Genomic DNA, 16212 nt, shown 5'->3' on the forward strand with positions numbered 1-16212 from the left:
ATGCATTGTGGCTTAAAAACAAGAGTGAGCAATTTTTGAATTATTGTTTTTCCAAGTTTAAATCCAAAGATATCAAGTTATTTTGATAACTACACAGTCAAATTCATTCTGGCCCTTGCAGATTTAGGTTCATTAAAATGTTTATAGGTGCCCAGAGGAGTAGGTGTTATAATTGGAAGCCATGTGTGACTTTGGCAGGTTAGTAAGCTAAGTAATAGTAGGTGAATAAATAGGTGGGACAAGGAATAAAATAGCAGTCTTGAATGTAAGGTAATATGAATAGAAATATTCAAATTAAAAATAATTTTGGAAACTAGATATTAACTATTTAAAGATCCAGAATCATGACTTTCCTTAGTAGAGAAAGAAATTTTGCTTACTTTTCCAACTATAGGTATGAAAATTACTTCAGTATTGATAAATAGCCTTCTCAATGTTGCCTAATTAGACAGTGCTGAAGTACTTTTCATCCAAAGGAGTATGAACTTTTTGTTAGGAAATGCTTTTTCTGATTAGATTTGATGCACATAATTTATAAAGTAAATGCAGAAGGATTGCATTCAAACATTTTTCCTGTATTTGAGGCAAACACCGAAGTGTTGATTTTACTTATGATTTTAGAAGAGAGATTATTCATCGCAAGGGGAAAATATTATACCAGCTAAAAATACATACTTACAATTATTTTTATTTGTGTCCACTACTATTGACGTTAAGGGCTGCTTCCTGTTGGTATAGTGGTATTGGTAATACGTATTAGGAATGTATAAAAGTGTCATGTATTTTGCATTTCTTCCTGATGAATTTCCTTCTTCCGTCTCCCTAATAGTCTGCTTCCTTATGCATTAAGTCACTGAACGTCTTGTTTGCCAAGCTTGTGCAGGGGAGTGTAATAATTTTGACTGTGGATGTTGATCTGCTATTAAAGAACCAAGTATCCATAGGGAAAAGATCAATATATATAAGTACAAGGGGAAAACGAGAAACCTGGAGGAATCTTGAAGGTAGATTAAAAAAAAAAAAAAAAAAACCTCACACATTTCCAGGGAAAGCACCAGTATTTGTGTAAACAGAAAAAAGAAACAATGAACACATGAAAGTGTGAGCAAAAATTTCGTTTAAGGAGAAACTGAGAAGCTGAGCCCAAATGTAAGATAAGAGGTTGCTCAGTGAGTCCTCACTGCATGCCAGATGCACAAAAAACTTGGTATGTTGAACCACAAGTGTGTCAAGGCCACTAACAAAGTGAATTAGAAGGGAAGAAAATCAAAGATGTTAAATTAAAAATACCAGTGTAACCAGTATTTGCCAGATCTAGAAGAAATAGCAAATACATGTTTTTCTATTTTTGGTTATCAGTAATGTTGATACTGATTTTATCTTATTTAAGAGAGTTATCTAACTTTCTGGTTCCCTAAATGAATTTATTGTCTTAGTATATTACAGTTTTCAAACCTTATTTATTTATGTCTGAACAGGCACCAGATATAATTTTAAATTATTGTGAGTTAGTTTTATTACCCAGTTGAAATTATTCTGAAGTTTATTTTTAAATGAAAGTGACAGCTTTAAAGTGTTTTGAGGGAGGAAATTAAAGTTGTGCATTTGAGTTAAGACAAACAAGAGCTCTGTCATGCTGTGGGTGTAATTCAGGACATCTAGGAATGAAATCTGTTCTTAAAAGAATTGATGGTAGTTTTAGGTTAGCATTTAAAATCACGGAGCTGGTGCTCAGTTGAGTACTTGGCAGCTTATAGATGTTACTGTCATGTAAGTTACACTAGACACAGAGTGTGCACCACTGTGGATAAACAACAACAGGCACAGAGGAAAAAGGCAGCATCCAAATGCCGACATGCAAGATGCCAACTCCCCCCTCCCTCTTCCCCAAGATGCCTTGTAACTAGTGTGGGGAACCTGCTTTTAAACAGATTTACAGAGGTTAATTGGGCTGGGATATTTTAGATTATGTTACACATTAATGAAAATGCTGATTTTGAGCTGTCATGACTCCAGTGCTTTTTATACCATGATAATTATTTTAAAACTTTGTCTTCTGTGTTGTTGAAAACATCTTGGCAGAAAGCCTATGTGACCTGATTAAACCTATGAATTGTCAGCTGTGATCTATAGTTCTCAGATGAGGTTGCTGACTGGGCATCACTTAGGAAGTTCTTGATTTAAAAGCAAAATTACATGGAGACTACTATGCCCAGCACTGGGCACATTTCAGTGGCACATTTTTTAATACTGTATTTAGGGTCCTGGTTGTGCATAGTTTGCTTAACAAATTCATTCACTTATATATATATTTTTTCAATAATATGTACTTTTAAAGCATAGCTAATTACTTCATAATGTATTGTTTTCTCTTCTCCCCTTGAAATTACACAATGGAGACTCCCGTCTAATTCTGTTTATTTTCTCATTTTTGGGTATAGTTTGTGAATGAATTATTCCATGGGATTTTTAAATTCGGTTTATCCAACCATACAGGAAAAAAAAATAAACCAGGATAACTACCTTTAGACAGGTTTGTTTTCTATCTTTGGAATTATTTTTTCCTCTCAAAATCCCAAACTTTTTACCCCCTTCCCATTTTATGCTTAAAGCATCTAGATTTGGGAAGATTGACGTTAGAATATTCTGAGAAGCCACGGTTACCTTTTTCCAATGATCCAATCTAGGATAAATTGAGAGAGGGTAATATTAGAAAGTCTGGGATGCATGTAAATATTCTCCCAAAGAATTTGCATACTTACACTTAATTGATAAATATGAACAAAGAAATTCTCGGCATGAATTATAGTGCACTAATGTTGTTTGATCATTTTTTTCTCAAATAAACAAAATACTCACACTATTTGTCCTGTTTCTCGCTTCTTCTCTCTCTGTCTCTCTCTTTCCTTGAAGGTCTCAGCATCAGAGGAGCCCAGGAGGAGGACCCTCCCGACCCCCAGCTAATGAGACTGGACAATATGCTTTTGGCAGAAGGGGTTTCAGGTCCTGAGAAAGGTGGGGGATCGGCGGCAGCAGCTGCAGCCGCGGCAGCCTCTGGAGGTTCTTCAGATAACTCTATTGAGCACTCAGATTACAGAGCCAAATTGACCCAGATCAGACAAATCTATCACACAGAACTGGAGAAGTATGAACAGGTCAGCAGCCGCCACTCTCATAGTCCTGCACAACCCTCTGTTGCTCTTCCATTAGACTGCACTAACCAATGCTGAGGGCTCCAAGGGGTAGGTGTTAACACGAAGAGCAAAATAAATAAGGTCAACACAGAAACCCAAGTGAATTGCCGGATTCATGAAATGAAATCCCTTTGAGATTTCGGAGGTGAAGCTAAACCCATTTTATCCCATCCCCTTGTTTCCGTCTTACCCGTTCCTCACGTTCACACACCCTTCCTGCCACACCTGCACCCATCCCTCCCTCTAACCTCACTGCGTGGGGCCCTTCAAAGCTCGGCGTAATTAACATTTACACACTGGCCTTGTTCATGAGAGTTTTAACAACTTTTAAAGGGAAGCACTGCACAGTGAACTCTTCCTCCTATGCTGTGAGCTCCAGAATCCTCCTGGGAATTAATTTTTATGGCTTGTGCCAGACTCTAGGGGAGGGAGCTAACCGTCACAAAGTAAGCAGGCTCTGGCCATTCTCTCTGAAGAGGAGACTCCCAGGATAATTATAGGTAACCTCGGCAGGGAAGGCTAGGCATTGTGTGCTAAATTCCTGATTAGAGAGTATAGATTAAAAATGCTATTTTCAGCAATTATATTTGCCATACTTCATTGAATCTAAGGTATCTTTGATTTTAAGTTCTGTCACTGTTTATGTACCACCAAGAAAAAAATAATGCTACCCAATTAACTATAGCATGCTGTTGACTATAAAATGCTTCCAAACTTAAAGATGTTAAAAGGTGAGAAAAAAGAAGGTAAGTCTTAGATTCAATGAAATAAGGTGAAATGTTGGCAGTTCGTTAACATTTTTAGTTGTTAGTAAACCTAAAATCTTGTTTAGTTTGAAGAATTCTCACTAGCATATAATAAAAAAAAAACATTATTATAGAAATATTTAAATGTGCCCAAAAAGAAAGGTAATATTCTTAAATTTAATCCTGTGAAATTGCCTAGTTTTTAGGTCAGAAACAGTGTTGGCAGTTTTATAGAGTTCAACCTAAAATAACGCCTGGACATCCATCACCTAGATAAATAATGTCAGTATTTGCCAACCTTATTTTGCCTATCTCACACACACACACACACACACACACACACACACACACACGCCACACCTTCTTCTGGTTTTGGTGGAGTGTTTTAAAGCCAGGCTTAGGCGTCATGCCATTTCATCCACAAACTCTTCGCTGTAGAGTCAGGCACTTCTTAAAGTCCAAACACTTTAGTGAGATGTGGACATCCTGGTCAGTTTTATTACAGATTTTTTCTGAGTTCCCTGCAAAGTTTCAGTTGTATACGTTATTTTTTTCATTGCCTTCTCAAGTATTCTGGAAGTGGTGGTATTAAGTAAATGTGGGATTCTGTTCCAGAGGTGAGTGTGTTTTGAGGAAGGGTAGAAAGTTTATGTAGCTTTATGTTAAAATACAATATAAATTAATATAACAAGATATTGTGGGGTTTTTTTTTCCTGAATAGTACTTTCTGGGGTTTCAAACTGTATCTACAGTTTTGTTGGTAGGAATTTTTGGTGGAAGATGTGCAAATAAGAATTTTGGAAAAACTATCTTGTTTGTATATGCCAAAAAATGGAGCTTTCTGATTTGACATATGAATAATTGAGAGTAAACAAGTCATGGTTGAAAAAGTTGCCCTGAGAATGAACAGAAGAAAATGATTCTAATTTGTAGTATAATCTTAATCTCATAACTTTGTTAAATACATCTATACATACTTACTAAATAAATACCACCAGTCACCTTGCCTGGACAGATCTATAGTATTAGGGACCAAATGGCCTGACTTTTTTAGCTCAGGAATTGAGGTGGTTCCCTTACTGTCTCCCGCCGTGTTTCTTCACCAGCTTCCTTATTTTCTCTTTGTAGCCCTGTTGGAAGGGGGGTGAGGCTGTCATCAGTCTCTGTCACCAGGGGGGTTTAGTTTATTTTCCTTTGAGAATACACACAAGTTCTTCATAAATTAACCTATAGTATGTATTTTTGGATTTTTTGGGTTAAATATCATATTGGGAAACAATGAGTTTTAAAGTATAAAGTTGAATTCTTATTTCTCAATATATTCAGTAACCTAATAAAAACCATTTAAGTATATATTTCCTTGCTCATTTTTAACACTTTCTGAAGAAAAAATGACATGAAATCACTGCAGTATTATGAACAAATATTAGATGGAGTGTGATGACTGGTTGGATGAATTACAGAATTTAAGTTTACCGATTTTCTTCTGTAGGTTCTGAATTTTCAGTTCTAGAAACAATGTAGCAGCATTTATTTCTCTTGGGTTCTCTTTGGGGCTGGCTTTTATAGCTCTTCTGTCTGTAGTTCCTAAGTTACTAGGTCAGTGAGTTTTGACATAAGATAGTCAATTGTTTTGTTTTGTTTTGTTTATAAATCTTTGGTATTCAAGTTGTAGGCTTTATCTGGGATAGACCTTCTAGGGATATGCTTTGGAGCAACTAGGAGGGCTAAGCAGAAGCAAGTGAGATGAAGGGGTGGCATTTCCAAAATAGATGGCATTATAAATTTTTATTTTATAGATGAGAAAATGGGACTCAAGTTAAATGATTTGTCCAATGTCATACATCTGGTTAGTGTGCAAATCAGGCATTGAAATCAGTTTCTTACAATATACTTTCCATTTCCATTGAATTATACTTGCTACTTTCATAGAATTGGAAAATAATTCAGTACATCCTGGTTTTCTCTCATTTGCCCATGTGGACTTGCATTTAGAATGGGATCAGAGAAGAGCTGGAAAAAACAACTATTCACTTTCCAGAAAACAAATTTTCCTCCGAAAGGTGAACACAGGTATTCTGAGTGGCAGATGCCTATTCGTAAATAGGAAGAACATACATGTTAAGGCAGTGGCTTCATCAGAAAATTCTGTTGAGTCTTTTACTGAAAGAAATAGAATACATTGGAATCTTAGAGCTATTCACTCCATTCTGTTTTGCAATGAAGCTGTAATGAAAATGTATGTGAAGCCTGTTTAGATTTAGATTCCCATAAAATTAACAAACACTACTACTGCAGTAAATTAAAGTACCTTATAAACACAACCACATTTACAAAGCTAAGCAGACTAGAGCTACAGTTTGAGCAAAATTAAATCTAAGCTGCAAGGCTCAGTTTTATGTGTGTGTTTTAGGAATGGTACTGTCTTTAAAATCCTGCCCTTTTTTCCCTCCAGAAAATGTCCTTTGATCATATGTCTTCATTACATAGGCTCAGATAAAATGATTTTTGATGATACCCATCTAAATTCATTTATACATACTTTTGAAATATTAGGCATAGATATATAGTACAGTAAGGTTCTTGAATATTACTACCACCCAAAATGAAACAAAACTATTTTACTTTTCTCTTGTTGATCCTGACACCCAACAGGAATATATAATTTTCCAAAATTTGCAGCACCTATCTTATAATACTTTGTTTGGGGTACATTGCTTCCCTCTTTAGCTAGGAAAAAAAAACCTGATTGCTTTTTTGTCTTTTTGTTGATTAGCTACACAGTTTGAAAAATACTTTTACTGTACCTTTCAAATACAGTCTTATGATTAAGGGCCCAACTATTAGAATGAGTGAATTCCTAATGAACTTGAGCCGAGGGTCCTGGGAATCCTGTTTTTAAGAATTGAATGCCTTCTGGTTTCCTCCACTTCTCTTCCAAAGAGAAATGGACACACCATTTGCAAATGAAATTTGACTTAAACATTTGTTCTCAGTTAAAAAGAAAAAGATATATCATGCCCTGTGCCGCTCTCCCACTTTGCTTGTACCAGAAGAAATGCTTGTACACAGGCAATTCACTTCAAAATTTACAGCTGCTATAATAGAGATGACATATTGAAAGCTATCTACTATAATTATATTGAAATACATTTTTGCTGAAGGCGAAAGTGTTGTAAGGGTCCCAACCCTCCCAGAGCATCTGGGAATCTGCTTTCTGAGTTCACAGATGTCTTTTGAATTCACCTCAAATCAGGTAAAGCATTGGAACCAAGCATGTACACCGAATATGCCCAAGACCAGTCAGGTACTGTGTAGCTACTAGGGTACTTTCCGACTGCAAGGAATTAATTGTTGGGGGAATGGAAAATGAGTGTGGAGCCTAAACCATTATAAAGGCAGGTCCTTGTGCTTCTTGAGGATCTCAACATTATGTGCATACATTTGCTGGCAAAATCTTCTTTGCTTGTAAAGGAATTTTATTTTTTCAGGTTAAAAAAATACTGATGTTATTATATGAGAGATTGTGTAGCTTAAGAGTTACGCAGGACACACAAAAGGCTACTCTCTGACGGAAACTTTATATTTCATTTTCCCAAGCAAGGCTTTGTCATTCATTGCTCCAAGGAAAGGGGTTTACTTCTTGTCAGTTTTCATGCTGCATCTTTTCCTTGGCTAGAAAGAGTGTTTGAGTGTTTCCCTTTTTTCCTCCAAGTTTCTGCTTTATTAGCTCTATGTACCAAATGTATCTTTGACCACAAACTTGATTAATCTGATGATTTGTTTTATATGTGAATACTCTTTTGTTTTCAGCTTCTGTCTGTATTATTCAGGCAGTGGGAAGGCCTGACTATATTAACTGTATTAGGTAATTAGAGTAAGGACTGCTTGCAGAATAGCTAACATATACAGAATATGAATTTCATAAAACTGCCATTTTCACTGTCAATAATAACTGCCATTTATTAAGTATTAATTATGTCCTATTCTCAGTGCAAAGACCTTCGCATGTATAATATAATCCTTATGAAACCCTTATGAGATAGGTCCCTAAATCACATAATTAGGTAAGAAGTGTTGAGGTACAGTTGATATTTCATCTTTGTGGTTGTTCCTTATGCATATTTGTCTTATTCTACTTGGCTTAGAAAAAATCTTTAAGTGTTGACTTTTCTCCAAAACAAGAATTTGTTGATTTAATAAGTGTTCCATAAATACAAAATCTATGATATTGGACTAGAGTTACTTGCAAGGTTATAAAGACATCTTGAAAATGGATGCATGCAAATTCAAGAGGCAATAACTTTTAATAGAGATTTATTCTCTTTGAAAAGTGGATTTTAGAATACGGGTATCATGATCTGTTGACCACAGTCAGCTTCTCAAGATGGTTACAAAAAGACCAATTCAGTTTTTAGATCTGATCGTTTACCCATTTTAAAGCTTCCTCTAAAATCAGTGCTTGCTCACTGTCTGATTTTATATTTTTACATTTGATGATGTGAATTTACAGGCAAGAAAGAGGTTGAATCCTGAATTCACAGCTTGAAAAAGCACTACCACAAAACTTTAACTCAGCAGCCTGAAAACTTTAATTTTGAGTGTAAATTAAATATGTATGGGTATTGAGGAGACAGTTTTACTAGCCAACAAATTTCATTAAAAACATTATCCAAATAGTTCAAATCCTTAACTGGTTTTGGATTTTTAAGGAGAAAGGAACAAATGGCAAGGAGAAAAGCTCATAATAAGAATTGATTGAATATATCTTTATCAGACAAATCTTTTCATACTTAATGTTAATTATGTTCTTGCTATGTGTATTTTCAAACACAAGCGAAAATGCATCATAGTTTCAACATCTGGATTAAAGGAAAAAGAGGTTTCTGCCATTGCTTTAACTCAGAAAATTCAAGGAATCAAAACTCTCATTTCCTAAATATTCCAGTCAACCAAGGTATTTCTACATTTGTATTGTGGACATTGACCAGAAATTTCTTTAACTGATAATTTCACTTGGAAAAATAATAAGGCAATGAAAAATTTCTCCAATGTCTATTTTAATAGTATAGTCTCCTAAGTATGATGGTGGTTGTGATAAATGTTTGAGTGAGCATCCAACATTATAAACAGCATCGATGCGAGTATGTGGTTGGGTGGCCCTTCAAAACAACTCTGCAATCATTTGATCATTCTTACTGCATTTATATGCTTAAAAAATGTATACCTTTTAAGGACTAGAAGATGAGGCAGTTCTGTGCTCTGCTCTGAAACTGGTACAGATGATGCTGTAAATGAGGCTGTAATTTACTTTCAGTGGTATAAAGGAAAAAAATCACTTTGCCTAAAGTGTATGCATCTTTCTTAAGGGTGTACCCAGATTTTAATTATCTAAATGTAAATACTTAACGAATTTTACTTAGAGTAATGAGCTAAAGTGCACACTACATAAATGAGATGTTCTAATTAATCATGTATGAACTACTGGTTTAAAGAAAAGCTATGTGAGTTCTGTGAATGTTGGGCTATTGCCAAATTGCTAATCAGCATTTGCATTCATAGATGAGTTCACTTAATAAGTTGTGAGACATTCAGCAAATGTTTTAGGAAATTATGAGTTTTTAGATGCAGAAACTTTTTGCTTTTAACCCTTTTTTTTCCCCCACATGCTTCCTAGAAACCATAGGCAAACATTCTTTCTGGAGAGATTAAAATGCAGCCAGAGAAAAACTTAAGAGAGCTAACATCTCAGGTATCATTCACATAGGAGTTTTAAAGTATTTATCAAGACATACACCCTGCTAAAGATATATGTTACCATAATGTGTCAGCTAGGTTTTTAGGAATTTGCAGTCTTTTATGTGCAAATTAAAAATGCTTCCATGCTCCAGGGCAGCAGCACTCCAGCCTTTTGGTCTTAAGATCTAGACTCTTAGAACTTATTGGAGACCCCCAAGAGCTTTTGTTTGGTAGACTGTCTCTGTCAACATTTTTTATACTAGAAATTAAAACTGAGAAAAATTAAGAGGATTCATTAATTATCTTAAAATAGCAATAATAAATCATTATATGCTGGCCAAAATGCCATTTTTGTAAAAACCTGTATTTTCCCAAAAACCTCAGCATCTATTGAAAAGAATGACATTGTTTTTATATTCTTGCAAAATTCTTTAATGTTGGGCTCAATAGAAGTCACCTGGATCTTAAATGTGCTTTTACAGTCCATCTGTTGTCATTGTGATTGGAATATACAAAGAACATCTGGATCTGGCCTCACACAAATATGTCAATGGAAAAGGCAGGAGTGTGTGGTAATAGCCTTTTCAGATAGTTGTGGATTTCCTTCTTTGATATTACACCAAAACTCGACAAGCTGTAATTTCTTAAAGGTTAGTTACAGTGCAGAGTCTGAAACCATATCAATTAACTCTTTGTACTCTGTTCCTTTCAAATCCATTGGTCTAATATGCACTTGGAATGGGTCTTCCACCTATGCATGTTGTTGTAACATCATGCATTGATCATTTGGAAAGTATTGGTTCACTGAGTTATGTATATCTTCCAGTATTGACACATTTCATTATATAATACCAAAATATGTTTATTAGTATCAACATCAAACTAATCTGAAAGTTCACTGAGAAACTTAAGCTAACAGTGGTGGATGCAAGTTTTCCAAAATTCTAATTTTCACTCGAAGAGTTAAATTCATTATGACAAACACTACTGTCAGCTCTTTTCCTTTATATGACAAGCACGCTTTGTTTGTTTTTGAGGGCATCTGCCAAATACCCAAGTCTGAATAATTAGAATTTGTTGGTTTTGCTTTTAAAAAATGGTGTTCCATGAAAAAAGCAGCTTTAGCTCACAACTTAAACAATCACACAAGTGCTTTTTCTCAAGGTAACTGTCCGTTGATATGCAATAGAGTGCCTTTTTTTTGTTTCCCATTTTGTCACCCAGAATATTAACGACCTAGTGAAGTGCTAAGATATAATAAGATGAATAATTTCTCTTGCTTCACCAAGGACATTCGTAAATGAAACTTTCTCTTTGTATACAGTGTTTGTGTGAATGCATGGTGGTGAAGGATGAAACAAAGATTACTTAGTATTTGGATTCCCAAAGAGTTCTTCTTAGCACATTGGTCCCCAAGATGCTATAGAGCTGTGCTGTCCAGTATGTTGCCACTAGCCACGTGTAGCTGTTGAGCACTTGAAATCTGGCTAGTACGAATTGAGATGTGCTGTAAATGTAAAATATATACTGGGTTAGAAAGTGAACCAAAAGAGATAATGTAACATACTTCATTAACTGTGTTTCTTAAATATTGATTATGTGTTGAAATGTTTATAGTTTTCATATATTGGGTTAAATATATTTTTAAAATTAATTTTACCTAATTCTTTATTTTTTTAATGTGGCTACTAGAGGTTTTTTTTTTTAAATTTTATATGTGGTTTGCTATATAAATATTGCAAATATATATTTCTTTTGGACAGTACTGCTCTAGGGAAAAGAGGTTTTGTAACCAAATTTATTTGGGAAAAGTTGACTATACCATTCCCTGTTGAAGATTTATTCTGCACATTGCTGTATTCATATTGAGGAGTCTTGCAAAAAAAAAAAGGGTCTTAAACTTTTTGGTTAACTCGGCATTTTCCAAATATACTGTATTTTGGACCATGTATTAGCATTCTCTGGAACTAGCTATAGAAGTATATACTTTCTGATCCGAGTTTAGGGACATAGTTCTAGTCTAATTTTCTTCATTTTATTGATAAGAAGACTGGGGTGGAGTTTGTCAAATTGTGTAATTTTGGAATGATATGGACATCCCTTTAGAGAAAGCACAAGAAAAATATATACATTTATTTCTTGTCAGGGTGACCACTTGTTTTCAGTTTGGCCTAAGGTAGTTAAAGTAATATAATGGGGGGCAATCTTAGGTTATTTTTATTTTGGTTTCCTTAAAGCTAGAACTTCTGGTTTTAGAGCTACACAGTTCCTTAATGATTTACTATGTCATAACCTAGGATAATAATTCTTAGCTTTGTTTAGTTATAAACTGGCTACGAATCTAAAAAGAAAACAAAACTCCACAGTTGTCCCTCCAGGTATTACACATGCACACACAACTTGGATAAGATTTCAGGGAGTCCTAAACATTCTAAACCTATCCATGGACTCCAAGAATCCCTCACGTACAGCCCAGGGACAATGTATTTACAGATATTAATCAACATTACTCCCAAATTGTAATACAATGACTGACCAATCAATAGATGTCTTGGATGCCCACTGTGTACACTGCATAATTCTACACTCCAAAGAATCCCATAAGTGTAACATAGGATCACTGCTCATTTAAATTGCTTAAGACTTAAAATATACAAAACAAACAAACAAAAAAACCCATCCTTTAACTGATAAGCAAGACTCATTTTACCTCACCTTAGAAATATTTATAGAAAAGCTCCATAAAAGCTTAGAGTAACTGAAACACCTAGTGTACTTACTTGAAAGGTTAGTTCTCTAATGAGCAGTTAGAAAAACCATCATGTGCTATATGTGAGCAATGTTCAGGGTATCTGTAGGGAAGTGGACATTATTACAGCTTCAAACTATGTCTTGCAGTGATCAACGATTGTTCTGTCTGCTTGCCCTACCAGGGGCATCTGTACAGTAAGATGCAGAATCTCCTGTCTTGCCTTTTTAATGAAAATGCCAGAAGATGTTCTTTTTATTCAAGGGCATAGACTGATGCTTTATTTACCAAAGTAGTACTAGACTTCAGCATAGGCCCCATTACTTGGTTTTATAGATTGAAAAGAATATAGGTGAACTGAAAGAGGGGCTGAGGATTGTTAACTCAGAAGTTTGAGACCCAAATCTGGTCCTTCTCTTCCTGCTACATATCCCCTGAAGAGCTGAGCTGCTTTACCCATCTTCCATGGATGGCCCGTATCTACTGATTAGGCCCACGCCATAGCTAAATTACACTAGGACATTGGCATGCTTGACATCCAAGGCTCTTTACATGCCAACGTGGACCTGAATCCCCTCTTCTTCTCTATGTATTCTCTCTCATCCTCTGAACTTGCTGCATATTATTTCCAGGGTTTTTCTTGTGCCTAGCATTCTTTCTAGTTTCCATCTTTATCCACTTTTCAAAAATCCTACCCATTCTTTAAAGCCCGAATGTCACTCTGCCATGAAGTCTGATGTGATCTCTGCCTCCACATGAAAATATGCCTTCCTTGGAACTTAGGAAACACTTATTCATATCTTCCTGTGACATTTTAGAAAGACTGCCTTGTTTGAGAATTGTTTTATATATATAAAGGCCAGGTCCACATCTTGCTCATTTCTCTGTACCTTAATAGCATCAGGAAGAGTTTGCACTTCATCATCCTTCGGTAAACATTTGTTGAGTAAATGTGAAACCCCAGAGAAAATAAGAGGTACTTGGTATTAACAATAAACATATATTCATACTTATCCATAGGAGTTGGTGGAGTGTATCTTCCAGTGGGAAGACCTCATTTTGGAACTGGGAAAAGGGTTGGGGGGAAGGATAGTTGAGTGCAATATACCTCCTATGCATGTCTAGGCCATTCATAGTTTCAGAATTCTTGCTGCCCCATCTAACTACCATTGCCATTTGACAAGTGTCTTAGTTTTCATTTTACCCTACCCACTGCATAACACCATTGGCAATTGCAAATGAGGTGGCCATTTAGATGTTAATGTTTGGGTGTGATAATCTAAAATACCAGATTCCTAAGGAGTGACTTTTTTTCCCCTTTACAGGCATGTAATGAATTCACTACACATGTGATGAATCTTCTCCGAGAGCAGAGTAGAACACGTCCCATTTCCCCAAAAGAAATTGAAAGAATGGTGGGCATCATCCATCGAAAATTTAGTTCCATTCAGATGCAGCTCAAACAAAGCACTTGTGAAGCAGTTATGATTTTAAGATCAAGGTTCCTTGATGCCAGGTATGTGAGGCCACAAATCTGTTGCATGGCTCTCCCCACCTTCTCCCTTCACTCCTTGTATATTATTTTCTGTAAAACTGGCCAATTGGTCTTAGATTCTTCTTTAATTTGAATATAAAAGCTCTTCTCTACAAGGGATAGCTAATTCACCTCATGGTGCCGGCACTGTCAAGCCTCCTCTTGTTTGGGAGTGGACCTACTATTAACTCCAGTTGGATGACTCAGGAAACAGATAGGATTTAGTGCTGCTACTAATGACTTAGGAAGATGGAGCCTTTAATTCTGATGCTAAGAAGTATTTTTAAGGATAATTTTCGGTATATGTAACTCTGTACTTTAACAAAGGCTTGTGTTCTAAGAATTTCTTGATGTTACATTACCTGTGCACATTATAAGAAAATACTTGGAAATACTGATTGATACTCCCAGGAAGGAAGTGGTGTTGCAGTTAATAGCAGTTACCACAAAACTCCAAATACCATTGTTCCAAATCAAGGAAGAAAGCCTATCAGTTTCTTCTGTAGGGATAACAATTCCCCTTTTATCTGAAACTTTCACCGAATTTTGCAGGAGTTAATCAATTGTATATGGTGTGTTGGACCTACTGGGTGATGTAACAGAATTGTCATGTTCCTACTACATGCTGCCTCAGCAGGGATACCTCTTGGGCATTGCTAAAGCTTGTGATCAGTCTTCAGCTTTGGAAAGGAGTTTCTGATTTGTTTTGCTTTCTCTCCCTTGCAATCTGACAGAGGTGGCAATTATCATCCACATTTTGCAACACTGAAGAAGATAAGTTAACTTCTCAACTGGAAAACAAGGTTGTGGAAGGGTGTTCACACCAGAGCTCTGCCTTAAGGTCCAGCAAAGAAACACATGCCCCCTAACTATACTACTGTTCTCCTAGTTAAGGAGAGCCCCAGATCATTTCTGGTTGCTTCTTCTTCCATACTGAATTAGTCACTGGTTTTCAGCCTTTCTCACATTAGCTCACTCTTTCCGCCCGCACAGCGCTCAATATCTGCTCACCTTTTGTACCTGGACCAGCACAGCACCCCCCATGCCTCCCGGTCTCCAGCCTCAGCCCCTTTCACACCCCTCTTCCACAGCCCAGTTTCTGTTTCTGCAGCATCACTGCGATGCCCTAAAAACTACAAGTAGCTTTTCGATGCTGGATAACTTATGTGCTACTTAACCTAGCACATAAGGCCTTTAAAGTTTTGGGTTTTTTCCTATTTGAAAAATCCCAAGCTCAGTATGGAAAACTGGAAAATCTCTAGAATAGAAAGTTGAAGAGTGAAAGACAACCACACTTTGGCTACTTAAAGGAAAAAAAAAAACTCACTGTAAATGCTTTGGTGTGTTTCCTTCCAGTTTGGGGGCTTAAAAAATGTTTTTGTGATGGTACAATACGCATAATTTGGTTTGCTTTTTTAAAAATTTACCCTGACTAAATAAAACATCTGTATAAATTATAAGCTATATCTGAGCTTTCAGCAAATTGTAATCTCTTTGCTGGTGGAAGGTCTTGCCTCAGTGTTGATGGCTGCTGACTGGTCAGAGTGATGGTTGCTGAAGGCCGGGGTGGCTGTGACAATTTATTAAGACAACAGTGAAGTTTGCTGCATGATTGACTCTTCACAGACAATTTCTCTGTAGCATGTGATACTGTTTGATAGCATTTTACTCACAGTACAGCTTCTTTTAAAATTGGAGTCAGTCTTCTCAAACCCTGCTGATTTATCAAGTAAGTTTATATAAATGGGCACTTGGGTGACTCATTTGGTTGAGCATCTGACCTTGGTTTCAGCTCAGGTCATGATCCCAGGGTCATGGAATCAAGCTTTGCATTAGGCTCTGTGCTGAGCATGGAGTTTGCTTAAGTTTCTCTCTCTCTCTCTCTCTCTCTCTCTCTCTCCCTCTCAGAAGTAACTCCTCACCCGTTCAAGTTTTCTCATGAGTTGGCAGCAACTGAGTCCCATCTCCAGGCTCCACATCTAATTCTAGTTCTCTTACTATTTCCACCACATCTGCAGTGACTTCCTCCCCTAAAAATTCATTTTGAGGGCTGGAATCAACTTCTCTTAAATTCTTGTTCATGTTGATATTTTGATCTCTTCCCATGAATCACAAATGTTCATAATGGCCTCAGAATGGTGAATCCTTTCCAGGTTTTCAATTTACTTTGTCCAGTGTATCAGAGGAATCACCATCTTTGGCAGCTGTATCTTTACAAAATGTATTTCTTTTTTTTTTTTTTTAACATTT

The 16212-nt window shown here is 36.2% G+C and overlaps 1 protein-coding gene across 2 annotated transcripts in view; it reads left to right on the forward strand.

Annotated features, from left to right (window-relative positions):
• The window catches only part of PBX3 (PBX homeobox 3), a 215482-nt gene that overhangs the window by 157773 nt on the left and 41497 nt on the right, over positions 1 to 16212 (forward strand). For both annotated transcript variants that reach the window (XM_077768493.1, XM_077768494.1), the window contains exons 3-4: positions 2914 to 3155; positions 13754 to 13944. In XM_077768493.1, coding sequence (XP_077624619.1) covers positions 2914 to 3155; positions 13754 to 13944 — 433 coding nt within the window. The remainder of the gene's footprint in view (positions 1 to 2913; positions 3156 to 13753; positions 13945 to 16212) is intronic.

The sequence above is a fragment of the Crocuta crocuta genome, unplaced genomic scaffold (assembly GCF_008692635.1).
Source record: "Crocuta crocuta isolate KB4526 unplaced genomic scaffold, BGI_CrCroc_1.0 scaffold35, whole genome shotgun sequence".
NCBI classification, from domain to species: domain Eukaryota; kingdom Metazoa; phylum Chordata; class Mammalia; order Carnivora; family Hyaenidae; genus Crocuta; species Crocuta crocuta.